The sequence below is a fragment of the Onychostoma macrolepis genome, chromosome 03 (genome assembly GCF_012432095.1).
Source record: "Onychostoma macrolepis isolate SWU-2019 chromosome 03, ASM1243209v1, whole genome shotgun sequence".
Lineage (NCBI taxonomy): Eukaryota > Metazoa > Chordata > Actinopteri > Cypriniformes > Cyprinidae > Onychostoma > Onychostoma macrolepis.
In genome coordinates this window covers 19,246,570-19,268,744 of record NC_081157.1, presented here as the reverse complement: position 1 = coordinate 19,268,744, position 22,175 = coordinate 19,246,570, and the positions used below count along the sequence as shown (strand labels likewise).

At 34.7% G+C, this 22,175-nt stretch overlaps 3 protein-coding genes and 1 long non-coding RNA gene across 5 annotated transcripts in view; 2 read left to right on the top strand and 2 right to left on the bottom strand.

Annotated features, from left to right (window-relative positions):
• Nucleotides 1–2,529, top strand: part of baiap2l1b (BAR/IMD domain containing adaptor protein 2 like 1b) — a 74,051-nt gene extending 71,522 nt beyond the window's left edge. Inside the window, exon 17 of the mRNA XM_058769970.1 lies at nt 1,592–2,529. Within this exon, the coding sequence (XP_058625953.1) occupies nt 1,592–1,664 (73 nt within the window). The 3' untranslated portion in view covers nt 1,665–2,529. The remainder of the gene's footprint in view (nt 1–1,591) is intronic.
• Nucleotides 1,804–3,840, bottom strand: LOC131536833 (uncharacterized). Its single transcript, XR_009270100.1, has 2 exons — nt 3,159–3,840; nt 1,804–2,499 (listed from the first exon to the last, which is right to left on the bottom strand). It is a non-coding gene; the product is annotated as an uncharacterized LOC131536833 (long non-coding RNA).
• Nucleotides 3,841–4,012: 172 nt separating this feature from the next.
• On the bottom strand, nt 4,013–10,504 carry bri3 (brain protein I3). Its single transcript, XM_058771834.1, has 3 exons — nt 10,017–10,504; nt 8,127–8,274; nt 4,013–5,399 (listed from the first exon to the last, which is right to left on the bottom strand). The coding sequence occupies exons 1-3, from the start codon at nt 10,150–10,152 to the stop codon at nt 5,267–5,269; spliced, it is 417 nt and encodes a 138-aa protein (XP_058627817.1). The 5' UTR covers nt 10,153–10,504; the 3' UTR covers nt 4,013–5,266.
• A 4,108-nt stretch (nt 10,505–14,612) lies between these two features.
• tecpr1b (tectonin beta-propeller repeat containing 1b) overlaps nt 14,613–22,175 on the top strand; it is a 28,220-nt gene continuing 20,657 nt past the window's right edge. The window contains exons 1-5 of one of the 2 annotated variants that reach the window (XM_058771618.1): nt 14,613–14,759; nt 16,398–16,630; nt 17,459–17,644; nt 19,751–19,873; nt 20,035–20,157. In XM_058771618.1, the coding sequence (XP_058627601.1) occupies nt 16,403–16,630; nt 17,459–17,644; nt 19,751–19,873; nt 20,035–20,157 (660 nt within the window). In that variant the 5' untranslated portion in view covers nt 14,613–14,759; nt 16,398–16,402. The remainder of the gene's footprint in view (nt 14,760–16,397; nt 16,631–17,458; nt 17,645–19,750; nt 19,874–20,034; nt 20,158–22,175) is intronic. The other variant, XM_058771617.1, reaches the window with a different exon arrangement.

Here is a 22,175-nt window from a genome sequence, read left to right as displayed (position 1 = left end):
TGATGAGTTTTTGGCTCAAGATCTGCATTTAAAGTCACACCAGAGATGTTCAGCTGGCTTTCTGCAGACCAGTCAAGTTCTTCCACACTGACTGAATCAGTCATTTCTTTTTGAACCTTGCCTTCTACACAGAGGCATTGTCATGTTAAATAGAAAAGGGTCCTGTCCAAACTGTTGCTTTAAAATTAGAAGCACACAATTCCCTAGAATATCATTATATGCTTAAACATTAAGATTTGTACTCATGGAAATTACTAAAGTAGTCAAACCTGTTCATTAGAAGGGGGTGACCCAATACTTTTGGCAATATAGTGTATATTATATATAAATGTTTCTTATGCCTGTGAAGACTTCATTTATTTGAACAAAAATACAGAACAAAGGTAATGATGTGAAATATTACAATTTAAAATAATGGTTTTCTATTTTAAGATACTTTAAATTGTAATTTATTCCTGTGATCAAAGCTGTATTTTCAGCATCATTACTCCAGTCTTCAGTGTCACATGATCCTTCAGAAATCAATCTGATATGCTGATTTATTTTTAATGTTTCAAACAGTTGTGCTGCTTAATATTTTTTTGGAACCTTTGGAAATAAAATGATAAAAAGAACTATATTTTTTTTAAATAGAAATATTTTGTAACAATATACACTACGTTCAAAAGTTGTTGTTTTTTCTTGTTTTTTTTATTGAAAGAAATTATTACCTTTATTTAGCAAGGGTGTGGTAAATTGATTAAAAGTGATAGTAAAGACTTATATTGTTAGAAAACATTTCTATTTTAATGAAGTACTGTCCTCTTTTACTTTTTATTAATCAAAGAAACCTGAAAAAAATATTACAGATTCCAAAAAAGTAACTGTTGTTATCTATATTGATCAATGATAATGAATCAACAAATTAGAAGGATCATGTGGCACTGAAGACTGGAGTAATGATACTGAAAATTCAGCTTGGCATCACAGAAATACCTTATGTTTTAAAGTATATTAAAATAGAAAAAAGGGCTTGGATTAAAAGATATATTGCTGACCATAAGACCCTATTGCTGGAGAAGTAAGGTTGAGGATGGTGATGGGTTTTGTACAAAAATTCAAGGTTTCTGGAAAAGTTCATGAACACATCTGCATGTTCTAGATTCCTTGTATAAGGCAGGTGGACAGACAACGAAATAAGAGACAAACATAAAATATTGGGTCCAAACTAGTTTAATGATTGACAGACAGATAATTCTCTGAAGCTGGAAGTCAAACTAGGTTTAGTTTGTCTGTGTGTTTATAAAAAATATTCCAAACACCTATTTGGAAATAGGGCAGTAATTAATAATGTGTGAGAAACGTTCATAAGTAAAAGAGAAATTATGTTATAAGATGGGTTTATTTATTTTGTGTATTATTTTTTTCTCACCATTATATACTGAAAGATGTTTTAATTATATTTAATTATAGTCAAGTTGTGACCTCAAAGCTGTAGTTGGGGTGGGTTTGGTAACAGGGTAAAAATATTGTTTCGTACAGATTTATTGTGTTGTTTTCTGAAATATCTCCGCATAGAGGCAGCTGGTGTAACAGTATGTTGTGTCCGTAGGGGAGGGAATCCATTCGCTACCGTCAAACTTCGGCCCACAGTCACCAATGACAGATCAGCACCCATCATCTGATCAACACCACAGAGACCTGCCGCCGCCGCCGAGGATGCTGGGATTACTCACAGGACTTATGCACACACAGACACGCCACATACTGTTCAACCACTATTTATGTCAGTCCCCCTTAAACCCCTCTCTCTCTCTATGTATGTGTAGACACACACACACACATATACATATACATACATATATATAATAAAAGAGAGAGAGAGAATCATTGTTTATGCATTTAGTTGTAATGATCCAGTCAGATGCTTAACTTTCAGAGTATCATTCTGTAAATATATGAGAGAAGATGGGTGTGATCTAAAGTTTTTTTTTTTTTTTTTAAATCATTGTCAAGATATTTTTAACATGTGCACTAGATGGGAACCTGCGTTAGCAGAAAAGTCCTAATGATAGTGATGTGAACCGAAACACTGATGAAAAATTGGACTTACTGTAGATGCTGTCTGAACTGGTCACTCGAGCTGGTAACTAGTGGAAGGAGCTGAGCGTCAAGTGATTAAAGCATTTTGATCCATGTTCATGTAAGCATGTTTACCAGAGTTAGCTGGCTAACTCGCTCAGCTGACCTTGAGGAATACAGTCGAGACCTCGTCCAGTTTGCAGGCAACACTGTCATCTACAGAAGCGCTTTTAGCTCATTTTGCCTTTTAGATCATCAGTGCTTTTAGAAGGAAGGAGCTTTGCTTTTATCCGTGTAGTCTTAACACTGAATAATGATCCATTGTCGGTCGGTGGATAGTGATTTCTTTATCTTCTGCTTGGGGGAAACTATTCATTGGCTTTGATTGTATCAATGCACTTTTCTGTTGATGTTGGCCTGAGATCTTGTAGATCACTGCTGTATGAAAATAAAAATATTTTGTTTCTACATGTGCTTTTGTTAAAATATTAGAGTAATGTTTCAACTCCAGATAAAAAAAAAAAAAATGAATGATTTACATTAGAAATATTGTGAATGAGTATGAATAAAGTTGTTCTTACTCATTCATAATGTTTCTAATGTAAATCATTCATTCTTTCTAGAATCATTCAGAAAAAGTCTTTTGTACATGTAGACCTGGGGGGTTTTAGGGCCCTATGAAATTTGATTTGATTTTTTCCCTAATTCAGTTTGATTTGTTTTTTCTCAGATTCTGTTTTTTCCATTTAAATTGTTCTAGAATCTGTTTTAATGGTTAAATTAAATTGTATTAATTGAAATCATGAGCAATTTATTAAAAGTCACAGAAATTACATTAAGACACTATGATTTTTTTTTTTTTTTACCAAATTTAGTTTTCCATTAATTTTCTGGATTCCATTTGAATGGTTTCATTAAATGTTCATAATCAAAAACATCTCTAAATGAGTGACTTAAATTTTTGAATAAAATTTTCAGTATTATGTGGCTTAATATTCACAGACATTAGTCCAAATCACATTTTGATTTAAGTGTACTGAACTACTTTTGATTTATTCATCCAAAATTTGGCAAATTCAGTGTTATACAGGAAATACCATATTTATGACTGTTTTCCGCATCTTGGAAATCACAGGGCCTGGTTTTCTAATGGTTCCTGGAGGAACTGTTCACTCAAAAATGAAAATTTACTCACTATCCAAGATGTAGATGAGTTTTTTTTCTTCATCGGAACAGATTTGGAGAAGTTCAGCCTTGCATCACCTGCTCACCAATGGACCCTCTGCAGTGAATGGGTGCCGTCAGAATGAGAGTCCAAACAGTTGATAAAAACATCACTATAATCCACACACTATAATCCAACGTCTTGTGAAATGAAAAGCTGTGTTTGTAATAAACAAATCCATCAAGACGACTAACTTCAAACCTTTTCTTCTAGCTATAATTCAAGTCCTCTATCCATAATATTGCTTTCTCCTGGCACCCCTTCACTGCAGAGGATCCACTGGTGAGCATGTGCTGTAATACTAGTTTCTCCAAATCTCTTCTGATGAAGAAACAAACTCATCTACATCTTTTATGGCCTGAGGGTTAGCACATATTTATTTATGAGTGAATTATTCCTTTTAAGTAAGACATTCATGTGCAGTGCTGTGGAGGCTCCAGGAATGCTTTTGAAAACCCTTCAAGTTAACCATCAAAATAAACACTGGTGTAATGTAATTAAAATATTTTCCCCTTAAATTAAGCATAGTTTTTTTGGGGGACATATTTAAGCAAAAAAAAAAAAAACTACTCCAACAGATTTTAAAGGTTACAAAATTCCACCAGTTATAATTTATATAAAAATAAATGCTTAATTCATTAGGCTACATAAATGGTGATTTTAACATTTGGAACTAATTTATGAATGCACAATCTATTTGAATAATTACAAACATGTTCAGTAAAATATGAATGAAGAACAGAGTTTATTTGAAATAGAAATCTTTTGTAACATTATAAATGTTTATTGTCACATTTGATCAAGTGAAAAATGCAAATAAATTTGTCATCGATAAGGTCAGATAAGTTTGATGAGGAAGTTTGAGAAGTTTCACTGGTGAGGAAGTTCAAAATGTTCTAATGCACTGACATTTCTAGAACGTCCAATACAAACAAGCAACACAAAAAGCAATTTAGAATTTATTTACAATCTCTCTTAAATGTAGAAAAGTTCTAACTATAATCATAACGGCGTGCTTAGAGTATGGTAAGAGCACATCAAGAATAAAATCACACCAGACCCGTCCGAGATTGATTGTCGGTCACTGGAGGAAAAAAAAAACAATTCCATTGTCAAAGAGTAACTACACGTCCTTGAGTGACATATTACATTGTCTAGATGCCAACTTCCCTTGTTTATTGCAGGTTTTTAGTTTAACCTGGAGATGGCTGAGGTCCAGCGAGTGAAACATAACTGCATATTTACCCTAAGACGCTTTCAGAAAACCCAGCACATATACCATTAATCATCAGTGCAGTACGACGAAAACATGGACCCCAAAATAACAAACCCTATTGAGAAAGAATATGGTCTAGAACTGATTCAGAAATCCAAGATATACAAATAACATATTGTGTTTTTAAATCAAGCACAGAAAAAAATTAATACAGAAGATACTTTTTGATCTTAACTAAGATGTGACTGATCAGGGAGCATATTATAGTCAACAAAAAAGAAACAACAGCGATGCTTATTTCTAGACGCAAGAGCAAACGTGTGACGGAAGTGAAAATACATGAGGGAAGTGAATCAAATGTTTCATTTACACAACACACAATGTTACTCAAAGTGAGTCGGCATTTGTCCAGAGTCGTGTGGGATTTACCCTCAGTGAGTCCCGGCTCGTTCAGTTCATGGTTTCTCTGCCATCATAAAGGCACTAGTGATTAGATGACTGGAGACTGGCTTTAAGATTTCATATAAAGAGCCAAAAAAAAACAGCAAATAGTGCTTGCGAGGCATGTAAAAGCTAAAAACATGGCCGGCCCGTCACATGCACCTTCTTATAGTAATCAAAGAGTTTGTGGCTGGTTACTATTGTGATCTGTCATTTATCGTAGTTACGTAAGCGACATTTGGCATTGATGTGCAGTTGATTAGGAATAAACTATGCTGATGCTTAAAACTGATTTAAAAAGATGCAGACGGGGTTTGGTCCCTCTAGCCGAAAGTGGCTCCACAGTTTGGACATCTCCTCTGACGCAGGGCCAGGCAGAAGAGAATTCCCAGAGGAAAGAAGAATATGGCACACATGATTCCCAGACAGGTGAAATCATCCTCCAGCACGCCGACCCTGAACAGAGAACAACACTAGAGTCAGATCATTCATTACTGGAGCACGAGACATTCCCACGTAACGCTAGAACAACATTCAGTCAATGTTTAGAAGATGTTTGGAAAAATGGGTTTTTGTGTTGTTAGAACATACAGTAATACTGGGAAGTGTAACAATTTAAAATAACTTTTTTTCTATTTGAATGCGTTTTAACATGTAATTTATTCCTGTGATGCAAAGCTGCATTTTCAGCATCATTACTCCAGTCTTCAGTGTCACATGATCCTTCAGAAATCATTCCGATAGGCTGATTTGCAGCTCGTTTAATTATTATTGGTGCTCTATTAATAATACTGGCTAATATTATCCTGTTGAAAACAGTATTTGCTGTTTACTGAGATTTCTTTAAAGAACAAAGTTCAGAAGAACATTTATTTGAAACAGAAATCTTTTGTAATATTTTAAATGGATTATTGCTAAAAAATAAAAACACTTTTGAATGGTAGTTCATCGTATGCACAAAAATATGAAGCACATTGATAATAAACGTTTCTTTACGAGCATACGAGAATGATTTCTGAAGGATCATGTGACACTGAAGACGAGTAATGATGCTGAAAATTCAGCTTTGCATCACAGGAATAAATTACATTGTAAAGTATGCTAAATATAATTTGTCAATATTACAGCTTTTTTTTTAAATAAATGCATCCTTGGGGAACATAAGAGACTTCTATTAAAAAATTATTATTATTATTCCAAACTTTTGACTGGTAATGTAGCTTTAAAGCAGCACTGTGTGACTTTTGGCGCTCTAGCGGTTAATGATTAACTGCACGCATCCCGCGGAAGAACGTTCTAACCGGAGCTACTTCTCCAAGTTTGTCTATGGCGATTCACGCAGGTATGTGTTACTCCGCAGCGGTGGCTACAATAGTCCAAATATAAGCCCTTATTATAAGTGTACCGTAGTGATTCGGAATAAGACAAAAACGCGGTTTGGAAGATGAATTCATGATGTACTCGCTCATTATATACATTTTGCAAATTTTGAAAACATAAAAAGTCATACAGTGCTGTTTTAACACGATACTTTTCAGATGTGACTACATAAATATCCTATGACTAGTCATTTCATTAAATTATTAAAACCCTCGTTTTGTTTCCCCCTGGTCTGAGTTATTAAGCAGCATATTGATTCTGAACTTTCTTAGCTCCAGAAGAGCATCACGGTGTATGCACTCTTACTAGCAAATACAATAGGAAATGCGTCCCACATACTGTATGGGATGTTTTGTCCTAAAATGTGTTTGACACCCCTGATGTAAGAGATTCCTCTTGGGTTGTTAAACCACATCAGCACATGTTGAAACAATAAGAGCTAAAAATACGCCTCAATTAACTCTCATCAAGACCCAAGTTATTTTCACTCCATGCTGTAACCATTTCTCTTCCAAATAAATCTGAAAATAGCATCAGCCTGTGCTTCTGCTTTCTAGTCTTCAGCAAGTCAACAGTGGACCGTTAAAGGGATAGTTCACCCAAAACTGAAAATATTGTCATCAAACCCACTTTTGATTTCTCTTCAAAACACAAATGAAGATATTTTAATACTTGATCATTGAAAAGTCCACACAATCAAAACTTTCAAACTCAAATAAGTTCATAAAGCCATCATGAAAGTAAATCCAATGGTTTAATCAGTCATGCTTGCTCGACGCACAAGGACAAACCTCTTTGGTTCTGGTGGTGGAGCGGTTTATCATATTTGATGTGCTCCATGCATGTGCGTTGATCAATGTTTATACGTGAAAAAAGCCTAAATGAAATATAAAGCGATCATGTCTCTCCATTAAACAGACATCATATACGTAATCTATATGAATCAAGCTATTAACTTTTGGAAATGTGAAATCTTAGAGGGACAGAAATCTCTCAGGTTTGATTAAAAATATCCTGACTTGTGTTTAAAAGTCATACAGGTTTGGAAGGTGAACTATCCCTTTAAACTACTATAATGTTAAAACACAGGTTATGAAACAAGTATAAGCACCAGTACTTTACATTTCAATCATCAAATGCCTGTTATTGTACATTAATATGAGATTTAAAAAAAAAATAATAATAATAATAATCTGTACCTTTAGCTAAAAGGTCATAAGGGAACAACAATCACAGTGTTTGTTTTGTGGCCACGCTCACTAAACTGGACTGATTTGCTGCATGAACCAAAGTTCAGAGTGAAATCAGCGCATCATGAGAGACTCTCATGATGTGACATGACTCTCTCTCGGAGTCACATGAGCAAACAGGAAATGATTCTGGATTAAAACAGCACCGAGTCCAATGTAAAGCCACAATTCTGAGGTTAAAACATGCTCTTACTCTACGGTTTTAATACAAAACATGAACACCACGAAAAATCTGATTCTACAAGTCACGTTAACAATTCAGTTTTTCTTTCTTTTTTTTGCGTCTAGTCATCACATGATGTAAGTTGCATGAGTTAGCAGCAGATATGCAGTCACAGGGGAACAGGATGACAACAGGGCGGATACAGAAACCACTGAGTTCAGTAGAACTACATCTGGTTTATTTCTGTTCTTTACCTCATTGATTAACATTATAAAGTTCAGCTGCTAAATACTAATAGCTTTACTAACTTACTGACTACTGGCGCAATGTTTAGATGGTATTTTCTGTCTCTATGAATTCTTACAGACAGCGGGGTGACTTGTGCCTCACCTGCAGGCCGGACATCCCCCCACCACCACCACAGAGGGCTGGACGATGGTGTAGGTGTTGGTGTAGGCTGGCTGGGTGGCTACGGCGATAGGCGGTGCTGGATAACCTGACGTGGCAGCTGGATAACCTGACATGGCAGCTGGGTAACCTGCAGGACAGAGTTCACATCCATTTAACACTCCACATTTCCCACTTTATCAGCTCAGATGCTGCGACACGCTTTGGTGAGCAGAAGGGATGTTTTATGAGCTGACGGAGCGGAATTTTTATAGGACACAGCCCCTTGTGAAGTGTGCTTAATTGTATTGAATGTGCACTTGTAATTCAAATCTAAAATAATATTAATGAAATAAAAGTCCACTTAAGTGTACTTAAAGACAGACACTTTAATCAGTGTTTATTAACACACTTAAGTATACTTTTAAAAAGTGCACTTTGTAATAATGTCAAAACAGTTTTTACTGTAGAGTACATTTTATATCATGTTTTAATAATCTTTAGTCATGCTTTACAGAAGTACACTTATTTTTACCATACTAAAGCACACCTAAAGTATTTGATTATCCCTTTAACTGTTGTTAATTACTTTAAATAACATTAAGTTAATTTCGGCTTATTGCATTTAGTGTAAATTTAAACTAGAACACATTTTCTTTCAATTGTAAATAACATGCAATTAAGTGTCTGCAATAAGTACTCTTTTAAAAGTATTTTAAAGTGCACTTCTTTTTCACAAGGGTATAAAACCAATGAAACTGTCAGTGATTAGTTAATAACTAACTGACCAAACCAAACTGTGTACAGTACGTGACTGCTCTGTATTTACGGTCTATGGTCTATTATAATCACTACATACAAAAACTGGCGCCAGCTTTGGTACTTACCATGGAACTAAATGATTATCTTATTCATATACCATGATACTACATATCTCAAAACATCAAATTCTTTTGACAGAAACCTGCTGCACAAACTGCTTAGACTAGTTCTACAAGTTAGTCATCTGATTTTTATTTTTATTTTTTTAGGACTGGTTGTATAAACCGTAGATTGCAGTAATTTGAGAATGAAAAGGCAGATTTTCATTATTTAGTTGGTCAGACTAGCCAGTGCAGTCCAGTTACCAAACCAGCTCATTTTAGTGAATCACGAACCAGACTGATTCATGAATCATGATTTATGAATCAGCCAGACCAATAACTGAATTAATCCGAATTACGCACTGTGATTTATTAATCTATTAACGGAGTTATTAAATTAACCCCATGTCTGATAATTATTGTATTATGATTATCACAATTATTGTTGGTGGTGGTGGTTTTATATTTATTTTATTTTATACATTTTTATATTTATTTATTAGGGCTGATGATACTCAAATCAGTGCAGTATTTTATAAAAACTTTCGGTAAATGTGTTACCATATTTTAGTTTTATTTATTGTATTGTATTTTTTATTTAATGTATGGCTACAGTTAGTTAATATATAATTATCAATTATTGGACTGCTAGTCTGTGTAAAAAACTAATATTAAGTCTGTGTAAACAACTATTGAAAGAATTGTAAGATATTTAATGGTGATTTGATTCAATCCCGAAATTAGTCAAATAAGAAAATATGAGATAATTTTTACTTTTTATGAAATGGCAAGGCTAGTGCAGGTTTTAAAATGTCAACTTCATAAGCTGTTTTACCCAAATGTTTCTTCCTCAAATGTTCTATAAGAGAAATTAAAGGAAGCAGAATCTGAACCAGTATCGTTACATTACATCACAACACTAAGAAGAAGAAGAACATCACACATACGTTATAAAATCCTGCAGTACGTGAGTTATAGCTGGTCAATAATGATTGAAATACAGGTTAAATACAGTATGTGTTTCTCTTGCCTTGGTAAGGCGGCGGAGCTGGAGGCTGGAAGCCGGCGGCGGGTGCAGCGGCCACGGGGATCGAGCCGTAGTCGTACGCGGCCGGGACTGTGTTGTACGCTGGAGGTCTGTCCTGGAGAAGAGGTTTAGTATCCATATTCAGTCTGAGGCGTCCTGTCCACTTCACCAAACTAACATGAAATCTTCTCGAGCTGCTTTAACGTGGATGATCACTGGACTAACACAAACAAAAACCAAAACAAAGATCAGATGAAAGTTCCTCCGCTCTCCCCATGCGACTTCAACCCGCTCTTACAGGGTCTGTGTGAGGGACAGGAATGTTATTAAGACGGTCAAATGTCCTAAAGATGCGCCATAGCGAACTTTTCTTGATTTCTCTCGTTTATGAGAGAAACCTGGATTAGTTAACGACGGAAACTCCTTATCAAACTCAAACGACGTTTTTTCCTGCTCACCGCACTGTCACAAGACTCGAATCACGTGATTAAGTGGGACGCGGCGAGGTGGGGGACGTCTTAAAGCTACACACACTCAAATAAAGAAGGTTATTACTTGTATTTTTGTTTACAATCCTGTATACAAGAGATCACGACTCGAGCCGCAGTAAAGCACTGCTGTGCCTCAATATAATATTACTGATAAATAATTGTCTCACAATGGAGATTTTTCCTTTACAATATTTCAGCTACACACTGCTCCAAAAAAAAAAATGTAAAGGGACAATTTTTAATCAGAGTATAGCAGGGATACTCAAATCTGGCTCGCGAGATCCACTTTCCTGCAGAGTTTAGCTCTAACCCTAATCAAACACACCTGAGCATGCTAACCAACGCCTTCGTGATCATTAGAAAATCACATAGGTGAGTTTGATCAGGGTTGGAGCTAAACTCTGCAGGAAAGTGGATCTCGCGAGATAGATTTGAGGATCACTGGAGTATAGCATCAAGTCAATTATACTCCTGGGATATTGATCTGTTCAGTTAATTAGCAGAGGTGGTTGTTAATCAGTTTCAGCTGCTTTGGTGTTAATGAAATTAACAACAGGTACACTAGATGGGCAACAATGAGACGACCCCCAAAACAGGAATGGTTTTACAGGTGGAGGCCACTGACATTTTTTTCTCTACTCATCTTTTCTGACTGTTTTTCACTAGTTTTGCATTTGGCTAGGGCCATGAAGGTCAATCAGATAATTTTTCCTTTCTATGACATGGCAAGTTCATGTTTTAAAATGTCAACTTCCCCCAAATAATTTATGATGCTTGTTTAAATATATTTATAAAATAAGATATATTTTAAAACTTGTTTGAACTAAACTTTTCTTGAAAACGGTGAATAGAAAATACAAAAAAAACATGAATACTCTATCCATTATTCTCTCTATTTATGTCATCTTCACTATACTGCTCTCATTTATTCACATGTGGGCTAATAATTAAACCTAATAATTTGATTATAATCTTCACATAATCTTCTTTCTTTGAGTGACAATCAAGTTCTTGCATTGTCCACACTACCACGCTTTATTAAGCCACTTGGCTCAGATGTTCCTTTTTTTGCCTTGTTTCTTTGTTCTGTTTTGTATGATTGAGAATTACAGTTAGGCTTTATTGCTGTCGTAAAGAACTCCCCTTGTGACAAGCCAACTTAGATTCAGAGATTGTTCTTGTATGTACAGGTCGTGTCTGCGTGTCTGTCTGGATAGTAAACCAGTTTAGAAACTGACGTTCTCCAATTCAAGCCACTGATCTGGGTCGCTCTACAGGCGAGAGCAATATGCAGCATTATCTGAAGAAAAATACGGGAGATCTCTGATTAGCTTACACATCACACCTGCTCTCTTTGATTATTTTGTTCTGGTTTGTATTATTCAGAATTAATAGATATTCTTTGCTGAAATCAAAATATACATCCTCTACATCCTCTTTGATGGTTCCCCTGTGGGGGTCTAGAAATTCAGTCAAGTTTTCACAGGGCATGGGCCGCTCATATTATAGCATTCAGGCTCCTCTTGACAGTCCAGAAACCGGATAATCTGGGGAAACCTCTGCAGTGTTGTGAAAATGAGCCTTTCCCAGCATCTCAGGCGGCAAGAAATACCCTGGATTGATCTCTAGTGTTTCATTTAAACCAGGTGACCGCAAAATTGAAAAATGACATTGATTTTATATGTACTTTTGTTGCATCAAAATTAAGAGAATTTTTGTTATTATTTATACAAATTGATCTGGTGTGATTTTATTGTTCCAAACCTGTATGATTTTATTTTAATTTGACAGAAGATATTTTGAAGAATGTTGATAATCAAACATTTTGTTGTACTGTACATGAACATATCCAGGGACACTACTGACACTGGCGGAACATTTATCAACATTGTCCTTATAATGTTTTTTTTTTTTAAATGAATGAAAGAATAGTTTAAATAGTTTCACTATTTATTTGTTTTTGTATTTGTTTCTATTTAAACTGTATAATATATAATCTAGATAGATGTACACATATGTACAAATATAAATTTAAAAAATTTAAAATAAGTAGCCTACATGTAAACACAATATGTACAGATACAAAATGTACATATATGCATATGAAGTTTCGCTCCTTCATTTATTTGATGGTATCCTTATGACATGCTCCACTTTTTACTAACATGCAGTTATCATCAGTTATATATCTTTTTAAAGGAACAGACATAATTGGGATTTATTGAGTGGGAAGAAGGGGAAAAGATGCTTTTATTGTTATGTGCATAGTAGCACTGAAACATAATACAAAGAATTTTAAATAGTGGATCCAGAAAACATAGTAGCTTAATTACAGACTGTGTTTCATTTATTTGAACAAAGCTGAAAGTGAAAGTGCGAGACAGAGACTAATCAAGAGGTGCTGCCTGTGGGACTAAGCGGGCACAGGTAGCCTTCCCATACATCCTGGCAAGCACAGAATCTTGAGCCCGGTCTCATGAAAATGTGTATACATAGTACGCCAAAACAAAAACTCATGGTATTGATACGCAAAAAATGACTTTGGCGTGCATATGATACGCAGTTTTCGCGTGCATATAATACGCATCTACCCAGAGGCGTCATGCCCATTCAAAGTGATCAGTGTCAGATTTTTGAGCCAAGTGGATTTTGAAGGCAGCTTCCAAAAGACAAAAAAAAAAAAATAGCCGAATAATATTTTCTATATTTGATACAATCACACCGGCGTGATTAAATCGTTCAGCGCCTCATATCATCAGCTGCTAAATTCAGATCTGCTTCGCTGGCTGGTGCAGAGCCAGAGACAGACGCGTTTTCACAGCATTGTGCATTAAACCAATCACACACGATGCTGTTGAGCTTATGAATGCAATGACCAATCAGAGGCGTTCAGATGAGTCACCTCTCGCTCGCTGACTGAGCTCTTTCTGGCGAATTCTCTAGTTAGAAACAACAAAGTGCAGATGTGTCTGTAAGAAAGATATTCATTTCACAGTGTAAACAGCTTCAGTGATTTTAATGGGAGTTTTTGAGAGTGCTTGAACTCTAGACTGTCAGTGAAAATGTTCTTCGATAATGTAAATGTTCTTTGCTCTCTTTCTGTACAATGAAAGTGTTACTTAGCCTAATTTACAATGTTTTTATTCACATTAACTTTCAATGTTAAATTCACATTACATATAAATTCAGTCATATTAAAACTATGTTATGACATGACACCCTGTTACTTAAGTGAACAGACAGGTTTTTATGCATAGTTAATAGACTACATTATTAGGCTATTTTGACCATCGCCCATTATAGATCAACTAACATAATCTATAAAGGTGAGAATCAAGATATTCATATTTCATGATATAGTTAATGCGTTTGGGAATGTTTCGAATAAAAAGGAAAAATAAATATGAAATCACATGAGGACCCCAACTCGTGCCCCCTCAAAAATAATGAGTGCATGACGCCCCTGCATCTACCCCACAACCCTAATCCTACCCATTGCGTAGCATATACACGCCAAAGTGAATTTTTGCGTATCAGTACCGAGTTTTTGTTTTTATTTGGCTTACTATGTATGCATAATCGGTTTGGGATCTTCCTGTGGCTACCTGGTAGGCACTGGTGCTCCTTTTGGGATCCTGGCAGATGTAAGTGGAGGTTTTAGGGTCAAAGGTGTCGGCATGCCTTGTAACATGCTGTCTTACATTTTCAAGTATCCACATGTAAATAGAAAGAAAGGATCATACATAATTCAGAGACTTTTTTATGCTCCTAAAAAATTAAAAATACTACATATCATATCACGTGTCCATTCAACATACATGAAATATAGGCTAAATAGACTGGGTAAACCTAAACACGGATTTAAAAATAAATTCATCTGACTGATACATCTTCTACCTATTCATTACATCAGTCTGAAATAAGAGGTGAAGTTTAAAAGTTAGTGCTCATGTATCACCCTTGAGTTTTAATTATTGAGAAAGTAAAGAATGAATAATTGAGCAAGTAAACGTGCGCATATGAGAGCGCCATACCCGACGGAAAAACATACGTGCTCACGCTCTGTCCAATCAGAAGCTTAGATTTCGACATTTCCGTGAGCGCTGACCAATCAGAGGGAAAATACCGTTAACTTCCTGCTTTGAGTCTGTGAGCCCTTAGAATAATGCTGGGAATAAAAATAAACGGACGGCCGATGTTTGTAATGCGCGGAATATATGAAGACTCACTTCACAGTCATTAAACTACATAGTAGGTAAGTTTATGAGTCTGCTTGCAGCGCTTTTGAACAGAATATAAAGCGCTTGTGTGTCGGAATTTAAATTCGTAATGTCGGTTAATGTTTACTAAACATAAAGCATAGGATAGCAATGTGCAAAAACATAACATAAACTGAATGAAGTAGAGAATAATAGGGCTGTAATAATGAATCCAGTCAGACAGGTGCAAGCTGACCAACTGGTGTCCAGTTACCTGTATCTCTTACTTCATATAGGAGGCTAAACGTCTGTATTGTGTGTTATCGTTTAATATATATTACATATTATTGCAAGTCAGCACGATTTTTCTATATATATATATATATATATATATATATATATATGAATCGAATGAAATGAGGAAACTGTTAAATGCTATTTAATTTTAATAACGAACTTTGTTTGGAGGTGGATGCTTGACAGTCTTATGGTTTAATAAGCAACAAAGAGCTGTTTATATGTTTATATTTAAAGCTATTTTATCATGTTTAAATGAAATAGGGTGGATTAGTGTAATGTGGGACATTGACTAATGTGGGACACCTAAGCTTCAGGGCTTTTATCTCTTCTTTTACAGCACAAGTGATTGATGTTGAATTCAAGCAGGGGTGTCAAGTTATTGAAATCACTTGACTTTCTGGAAATTATGTCTTAAATTGTGTCCACGAAAATTATCAAACTGGAAGTACCTCTTGTGAAGTTCACTCAAAGTTCAGTGACAGGATTTCCTTTTGACTAATGTGGGACAGTCAAATATACTATGTTATTCTATAATAAAATGTGCATTAAGAAAGTTAAATGCCATACGTGTATTTTTGTTAAATATTTTGGGCTTATAATGCAGTAATATTATTTGTTTTAAGATTCAGATTCAAAATGTAGAGTCTTGAAGACAATGGATTCCTGGACCACAATGTTTCTGTTATTAAGTGTTTTTCTCATTACAATTTCCTTAACACACACAGAGACATGTACCATATTCTTACTTTGTGCAGAGTATATACATTTAATAACAGCTTTAAAGACATTCCATGTTCCAAAGTTTAAATATTTTTTATTATTATTTTGCTATCTTTATTAAGTCCAATTTTACATTTTTGACTTCATTACATGATTGTTATTATTGTTGCAGCCAGAAATCTGACATTTTTGTGATAAATTCTTTGAAATAGAATATGATTTCTGTCTTATATAGTTGTATTTAACATTCCACATGTGAACATAGGCTACTAGTTTTTTAGACAAACTGATGAAGACTGTAGGCCTTCTAAATTAATTAACCAAACATGCTTATGCAAATTTAACCAGGAGTGTTAAATGTGAAGTTTGCTTTGTAAAAATTAAACTATTTCTAACACAAAACATAGTGTCCCAGATTTGAGCATGAGCTGTCACACATTAGAAAATCCACAAATTCTTAAACGATTTGGCATAAGGAGCACTAATATATGTGCCATTTCCCCTTTAAGTACAATATCTGAAACATTTCCTCTGATTTAGATAGGGAACATCTTTGGGGATTTCATAATGATAAAATATTTTGATAAATTGGCTTCATATGGAAATATGAGACACAAGTCAAAATTGCAAAAAGAGTCCCACATTACCCTAATCCACCCTACTGTCTAAACCAGGGCCCATGATGTCGGGGTCGCAGCTGTGGGCGGTGGATGTGTACGGGCGGGGGTTCAGTCTGTGGGCCGCTGAAGGGCGCTGGAGGCGCGCCGCGGATCTCCTGCTGGAGCTGAAGCGGGTGACGGGCTCTCAACACTGCTGCTGGGGCATCGGGTGCGACCATCAGGTTTATCTCCATGTGTATCCCAGTCAAGTGCCTATACGCCATCAGGAAGAGACCTATGAAAATCAGGTGTGTTGGAAACAATCAAACCTTCAATTAAATTGTGATTTATTAGCATGATAAAAATACAGTACCTCTGTTTTGGCAAAGCATGCACAAAAAGCAGTTTTGTAAATGAAATAAACTGTTGATATTCACAAATAAAGTAAAATTACAAAAGCACACAATCAAATCAAATCAAATATATATATTGTACATAATAGCCAAAAGCTTGGAATGATTAAGATATTTTAGTGTTTTTGAAAGAAGTCTTATGCTTACTTATGCTTCATTAATGTATTCAAAAATACAGTAAAAACAGTTATTTTCCGTTTTAATATCTGTGAAAATGTAATTTATTCCTGTGATACAAAGCTGAATTTTCAGCATCATTACTCCCATCTTCAGTGTCACATGATCATTTAGAAATCATTCTAACATGCTGATTTGCTGCTCAAGAAACATTTTCATCTTTATCAGTGTTGAAAACAGTTGTGATGCCTAATTTTGTATTTTTAATTTTTTTGGAAACCGTGATACATTTTTTCAGAATAGAAAGTTAAAAAGAACAGCATTTATTTGAAATAGATTTATTATTAATTATTATTTACAGTCTAATTTGATCACATTAATGCATCCTTGCTGAATAATAGTAATAATATTTTTTTTTTAAATCATACTTACCCCAAGCTTTTGAATGGTATACATCAGTATATATCATTCTATATATTATATTTATTCCAAAATGTAGGTTAAATCCAAATACACCAAAAGTAGGATAGTAACAATGACCATAAGGATTGTATGTTACAAAGAATACACCTGACTTATATCATTTTCTTTCTGTCTGTTTTACAGAGATGGAACCCAGTTGAAGGTTACACAGACACACTCCTCCCGACAGACCGCTGGCAGTGGACGGATGAGTTGGGCTTGAACCCACAACCTCTTCACAGCTTTGTGTTGCCGTCTGCTAACTGGGAGTGGGAGGGCGACTGGTATGCGGATGATGAAAGCTGTGGGAGAGAATCCAGTGAGACAGGGGTGAGTGACACAATCTCAGACCTCTCTAAACACAAGCCATCCTAAACTTAACCTATGGATTCGCCACAAACTCAGCCAACTCTAAACTCGACCCATCCAAATCTGACCTATTCTAAACTTAATCCATAAACCCAACACATTCCTTATCCTACCCTTAGGAAAAAGAAGTGTGCTTAATTCTTTTGGATATGCACTTGTAGTGTACTTCAAATCTTATAAGTGTATCTAAAATAATAAATACATTTGAGGTCAAAAGTTTACATCCCCCTTTCAGAATCTGCAAAATGTTAATTATTTTACCAAAGTAAGAAGGATCATACAAAATGCATGTTATTGTTTATTTAGTACTGACCTGAATAAGATATTTCACATAAAAGATGTTTACATATAGTCCACAAGAGAAAATAATCGTTACATTTATAAAAATTACCCCTTTCAAAAGTTTACATCCCCTTGATCCCACAAATTCTTTGGTTCTCCAGCATTTTTGTGGCTTTTAAAGCATCGTGTTTCCTTCTGGAGCATCAGTGAGTGTTTGAACCTTCTGTAATAGTTGCATATGAGTCCCTCAGTTGTCCTCTGTATGATTTTGAGATCCACCTTTTCACACTGTCATTGTTGGAAAGGGTTCAAATACAAAAAAGTGCTGGAAAACCAAAGAATTTGTGGGACCTGAAGGATTTTTCTGAAGAACAGCAGGCAGTTTAACTGTTGAGGACAAACAAGGGACTCATTTACAACTAGCACTAAACAAAACAAAAAAACACAGCTGTGGATCATTCAGGTAACAACACAGTAATAAGAATCAAGTGTATGTAAACTTTTGAACGGGGTCATTTTTACACAATTTTTACAAAAAAACGATTATCTTGTGGACTATGTTAAATATCTTATTTAGGTCAGTACTAAATAAACAATAGCATGCATTTTGTATGATCCCTCTTATTTTGGTAAAATAATCAACATTTTGCGGATTCTGAAAGGGGGGTGTAAACTTTTGACCTCAACTGTATTATAATATATTAATGAAATAAAAGGCCACTTAAAGGCACTAAAAGAGACACACGTAAGTATACTTTTAAAAAGTGCACTGTAATAATGTTCAATTAAAAGTTTTACTTTAAAGTACATTTTAAATCATTATGTTTTAATCAGTTTTCGTCCTGCTTTAAAGAAGTACACTTATTTTGATGTGTTGACTAACATACTAAAGCACGTGTAAAGTACTTGATTATACTTTACCTGTATTCTTATTTGATACATTTAAAGTTAATATATTTAAATTTACTGAAAAAAAACTATTTAAATACATGACATTACAAGTTTCAATACAAGTTACATTATATAAGTATATTTTAGTTTATCATAAATGATTGACAGTACATTCAGCAGTACACTAACCATATTTCAAAGACATTAGGAGTAATTTTGAAATTACTAGTGCTGTCAAATGATTAATTGTGATTAATCGCATCCAAAATAAAAGTTTTTGTTTACATAATATTATGTATGTGTTCTGTGTTTATTTATTATATATATATATATATATATATATATATATATATATATATATACACACATGGTAAGTATATATTTTGAAAATATTTACATGTATATACATTTCTATTATTATATTATATTTTATATTCTATATAAATATATTTAATATATGAACATAACATATTTTTCTTAAATATATTCATGCATGTGTTTGTATTTATATATACATAATAAATATACATAGTACATACTCATTTATTATGTAAACAAAAACTTATTTTGGATGCGATTAATTGTGGTTAATCATTTGACAGCACTAGTAATTACATATAGATGTACCCAAGTCCTACTTAATTGGGTCAAAAAAGCACTCTGTAGTTTAACTAATTGGATTTAATATAAATTTAAACAATAAAAAGTTTTCATTAAATTGTAAATAACATGCAATTAAGTGTCCAAAACATCACATTCAGTTCACACTTAAGTATATTCCTTTGAAGTATGTCATTCCATTACACTCACAAATAATGATTCATAAAAAGTCATAAAGTAAAAATTCGAAATCATGTCAGAATGACTGTGTAATGCTGTTTCCTGTGCTTTCAGGGGTGGGAGTATGCAGTGGACTTCCCTGCCACCTTCACCAAAGAGAAGAAGTGGAATTCATGTGTCCGTCGCAGGCGATGGCTTCGCTACAGGAGATACAAAGCACTGGGATCCTGGGCCAAGGTATACAACTTGCATTTCCATTTAATATGGAAACCCAAACTTTGTTGTTGTTTCAATGTGAAACGACCAAAGATCAACCAATTTAATGTTTCATATTTTACACCTATTAGCTGCTGTCCACATATGTAGAGTCTTTCTGATTATGTGTGTTTTTGGTGCAGGTGCCTCTGGACAGAGCCAGACCTCCACCAGAGCCCTTCACTGACATCAGCTGTGGAGGCTGGGACATGAGTGACAGTCCTGAGAAACACATTTACCTGTGGGCCGTGTCCCAGCAAGGGAAGGTAAGTCATTATATATGCAGCCAGGGCAAAGCAATATTCCTGCTATAAAACAAGCTCTGGAAATTATTATGTCCCATGTTTTCGATTACCACAGAATATAATTTACTTAAATATGCTACATACATACTGATCAGGTCAGGTCAATTTTTTGAAAAGAAATTAGAACTTTTATTTAGCAAGGACACATTAAATTGATCGAAAGTGACAGTAAAGACATTAATAATATTACAAAAGATTTCTATTTAAAATAAATGCTGTTCTTTTGAACTTTAATCAAAGTGTCCTGAAAAATCTTTGATGAATCATGAAAGATTCATCAAAAATATGAATCTTTCCACAAAAATATGAATGAACTGTTTTCAACATTGATGATAATAAGAAATGTGTCTTGAGCAGTAAATCAGTATACTATTAGAATGATTTCTGAAGGATCATGTGACACTGAAGAATGGAGTAATGATGCTGGAAATTCAGCTTTGCATCACAGGAATAAATCACATATTACAATATATTCAAATCGAAAACATATATTAAGGAAAAAAAGTATGTTTTATTGTTTTTTATGTCATAATGTATTTTTGATCAAATACAGTGGGTACGGAAAGTATTCAGACCCCCTTAAATTTTTCACTCTTTGTTATATTGCAGCCATTTGCTAAAATCATTTAAGTTCATTTTTTTTTTCCTCATTAATGTACACACAGCACCCCATATTGACAGAAAAACACAATTGTTGACATTTTTGCAGATTTATTAAAAAAGAAAAACTGAAATATCACATTGTAGGGTTTGATACATAAATATAATTTAATTTAGCTCAAAGGGAATCATTTATGATTTTATAGGGAATTTGAACAGAATCACTGTTTTGCGGCTGTTCACTGAGTCGGCAGCGATTCACTGAACGAGCCGTATAACATTAATTCTGCACTGGATATTAAAATCCAAAATATAGTGAAAACACTATTAATAAGCACAGTAACAAGATCGGCAGATTAAGACATTAACCTGTAAGCACAAAACACAAGATACTTCCCTTTTAAATATAAATACGACTTTATTTATATAAACCTAAGACATAAACTAATCTAACACATGAACACAAGCATTCACACATTCACACGTTGCAGAAAGAGAGAAAGGAGGAGTTTAGAGAATGAGAAAGTGAAATCCCAAGTTTATAGCAATATGTGCTATCACATAGACCTGAACAAACCATCAATCACTTAATTAACCCTCGCATTGAGTTTCTCAATGAGGCTAAAATTTATATTAAATGCACCAGCTCAGTTAGAATCTGGAGTTGTTTTACTTGCGTTGCCTTTGGATACAGGGATTCCTTTCTGTCGTCGTCGTTGCAGGAAAGGGGTTTTCTCGAGTTGGTGATTGGCGGGAAGTTCAGTAGTCTTTGAAGTGATGTCTTGGGGAGCCAATGGTTGGGCGTTGGCTGAGGATGGTCTTGGAGTCCGTTGCTGGTTGAAGTTTGAAGCGGGTGCAGTCGGAGCTGGACTTTGCGGCAAACTTAACTTTTGAACACGAGACTCAACGGAAAGAAAAGAAACTACAGTAAAAGAATAAATTGAGTAACGAGACTAAGTGGTTTTTCTTCTCATCGTGGTGTTAAGTAGCAACTGGCCTGTTGGCCAGAGCACGCTAAAAGAGCGCTAAAACAGCGTCAAAACGCGGTGGCGAGAAGGAAAAGAGGAGAAGGGAAGAAGGGGAGATTTGTTTTAAACTCGGCTTTTTGGACACATCCCATCTGGTGTCTTGACCAATTAGATAGGCTATTATCTTAGCTAGGGTTGTTCCTTCCATCATAAATCAGCATGTTATCAGTCACATGGTCCGAATTTTACACACTCTGGCAAAGTACACTTTTGGATGTGATTTCTATAACCAGAATATGATACATTTGACAAAGAATCAATTGGAAGAAACGTTTCAAGCTAGAATTGTCAAACTCATACATACCAAACACGAATAAACCTTAAAGTCATTCAATAGTTATTAAAAAGACA

Excerpts from the sequence above, each read along its gene's own strand:
- bri3 (XM_058771834.1), bottom strand. The coding sequence starts at position 10,152 with ATGGATACTAAACCTCTTCTCCAGGACAGACCTCCAGCGTACAACACA. Across the intron at positions 8,275-10,016 it reads AGCTCCGCCGCCTTACCAAG|GTTACCCAGCTGCCATGTCA; the intron begins GCAAGAGAAACA and ends TCTGTCCTGCAG. Across the intron at positions 5,400-8,126 it reads GGGGGATGTCCGGCCTGCAG|GGTCGGCGTGCTGGAGGATG; the intron begins GTGAGGCACAAG and ends TTCTCTGTTCAG.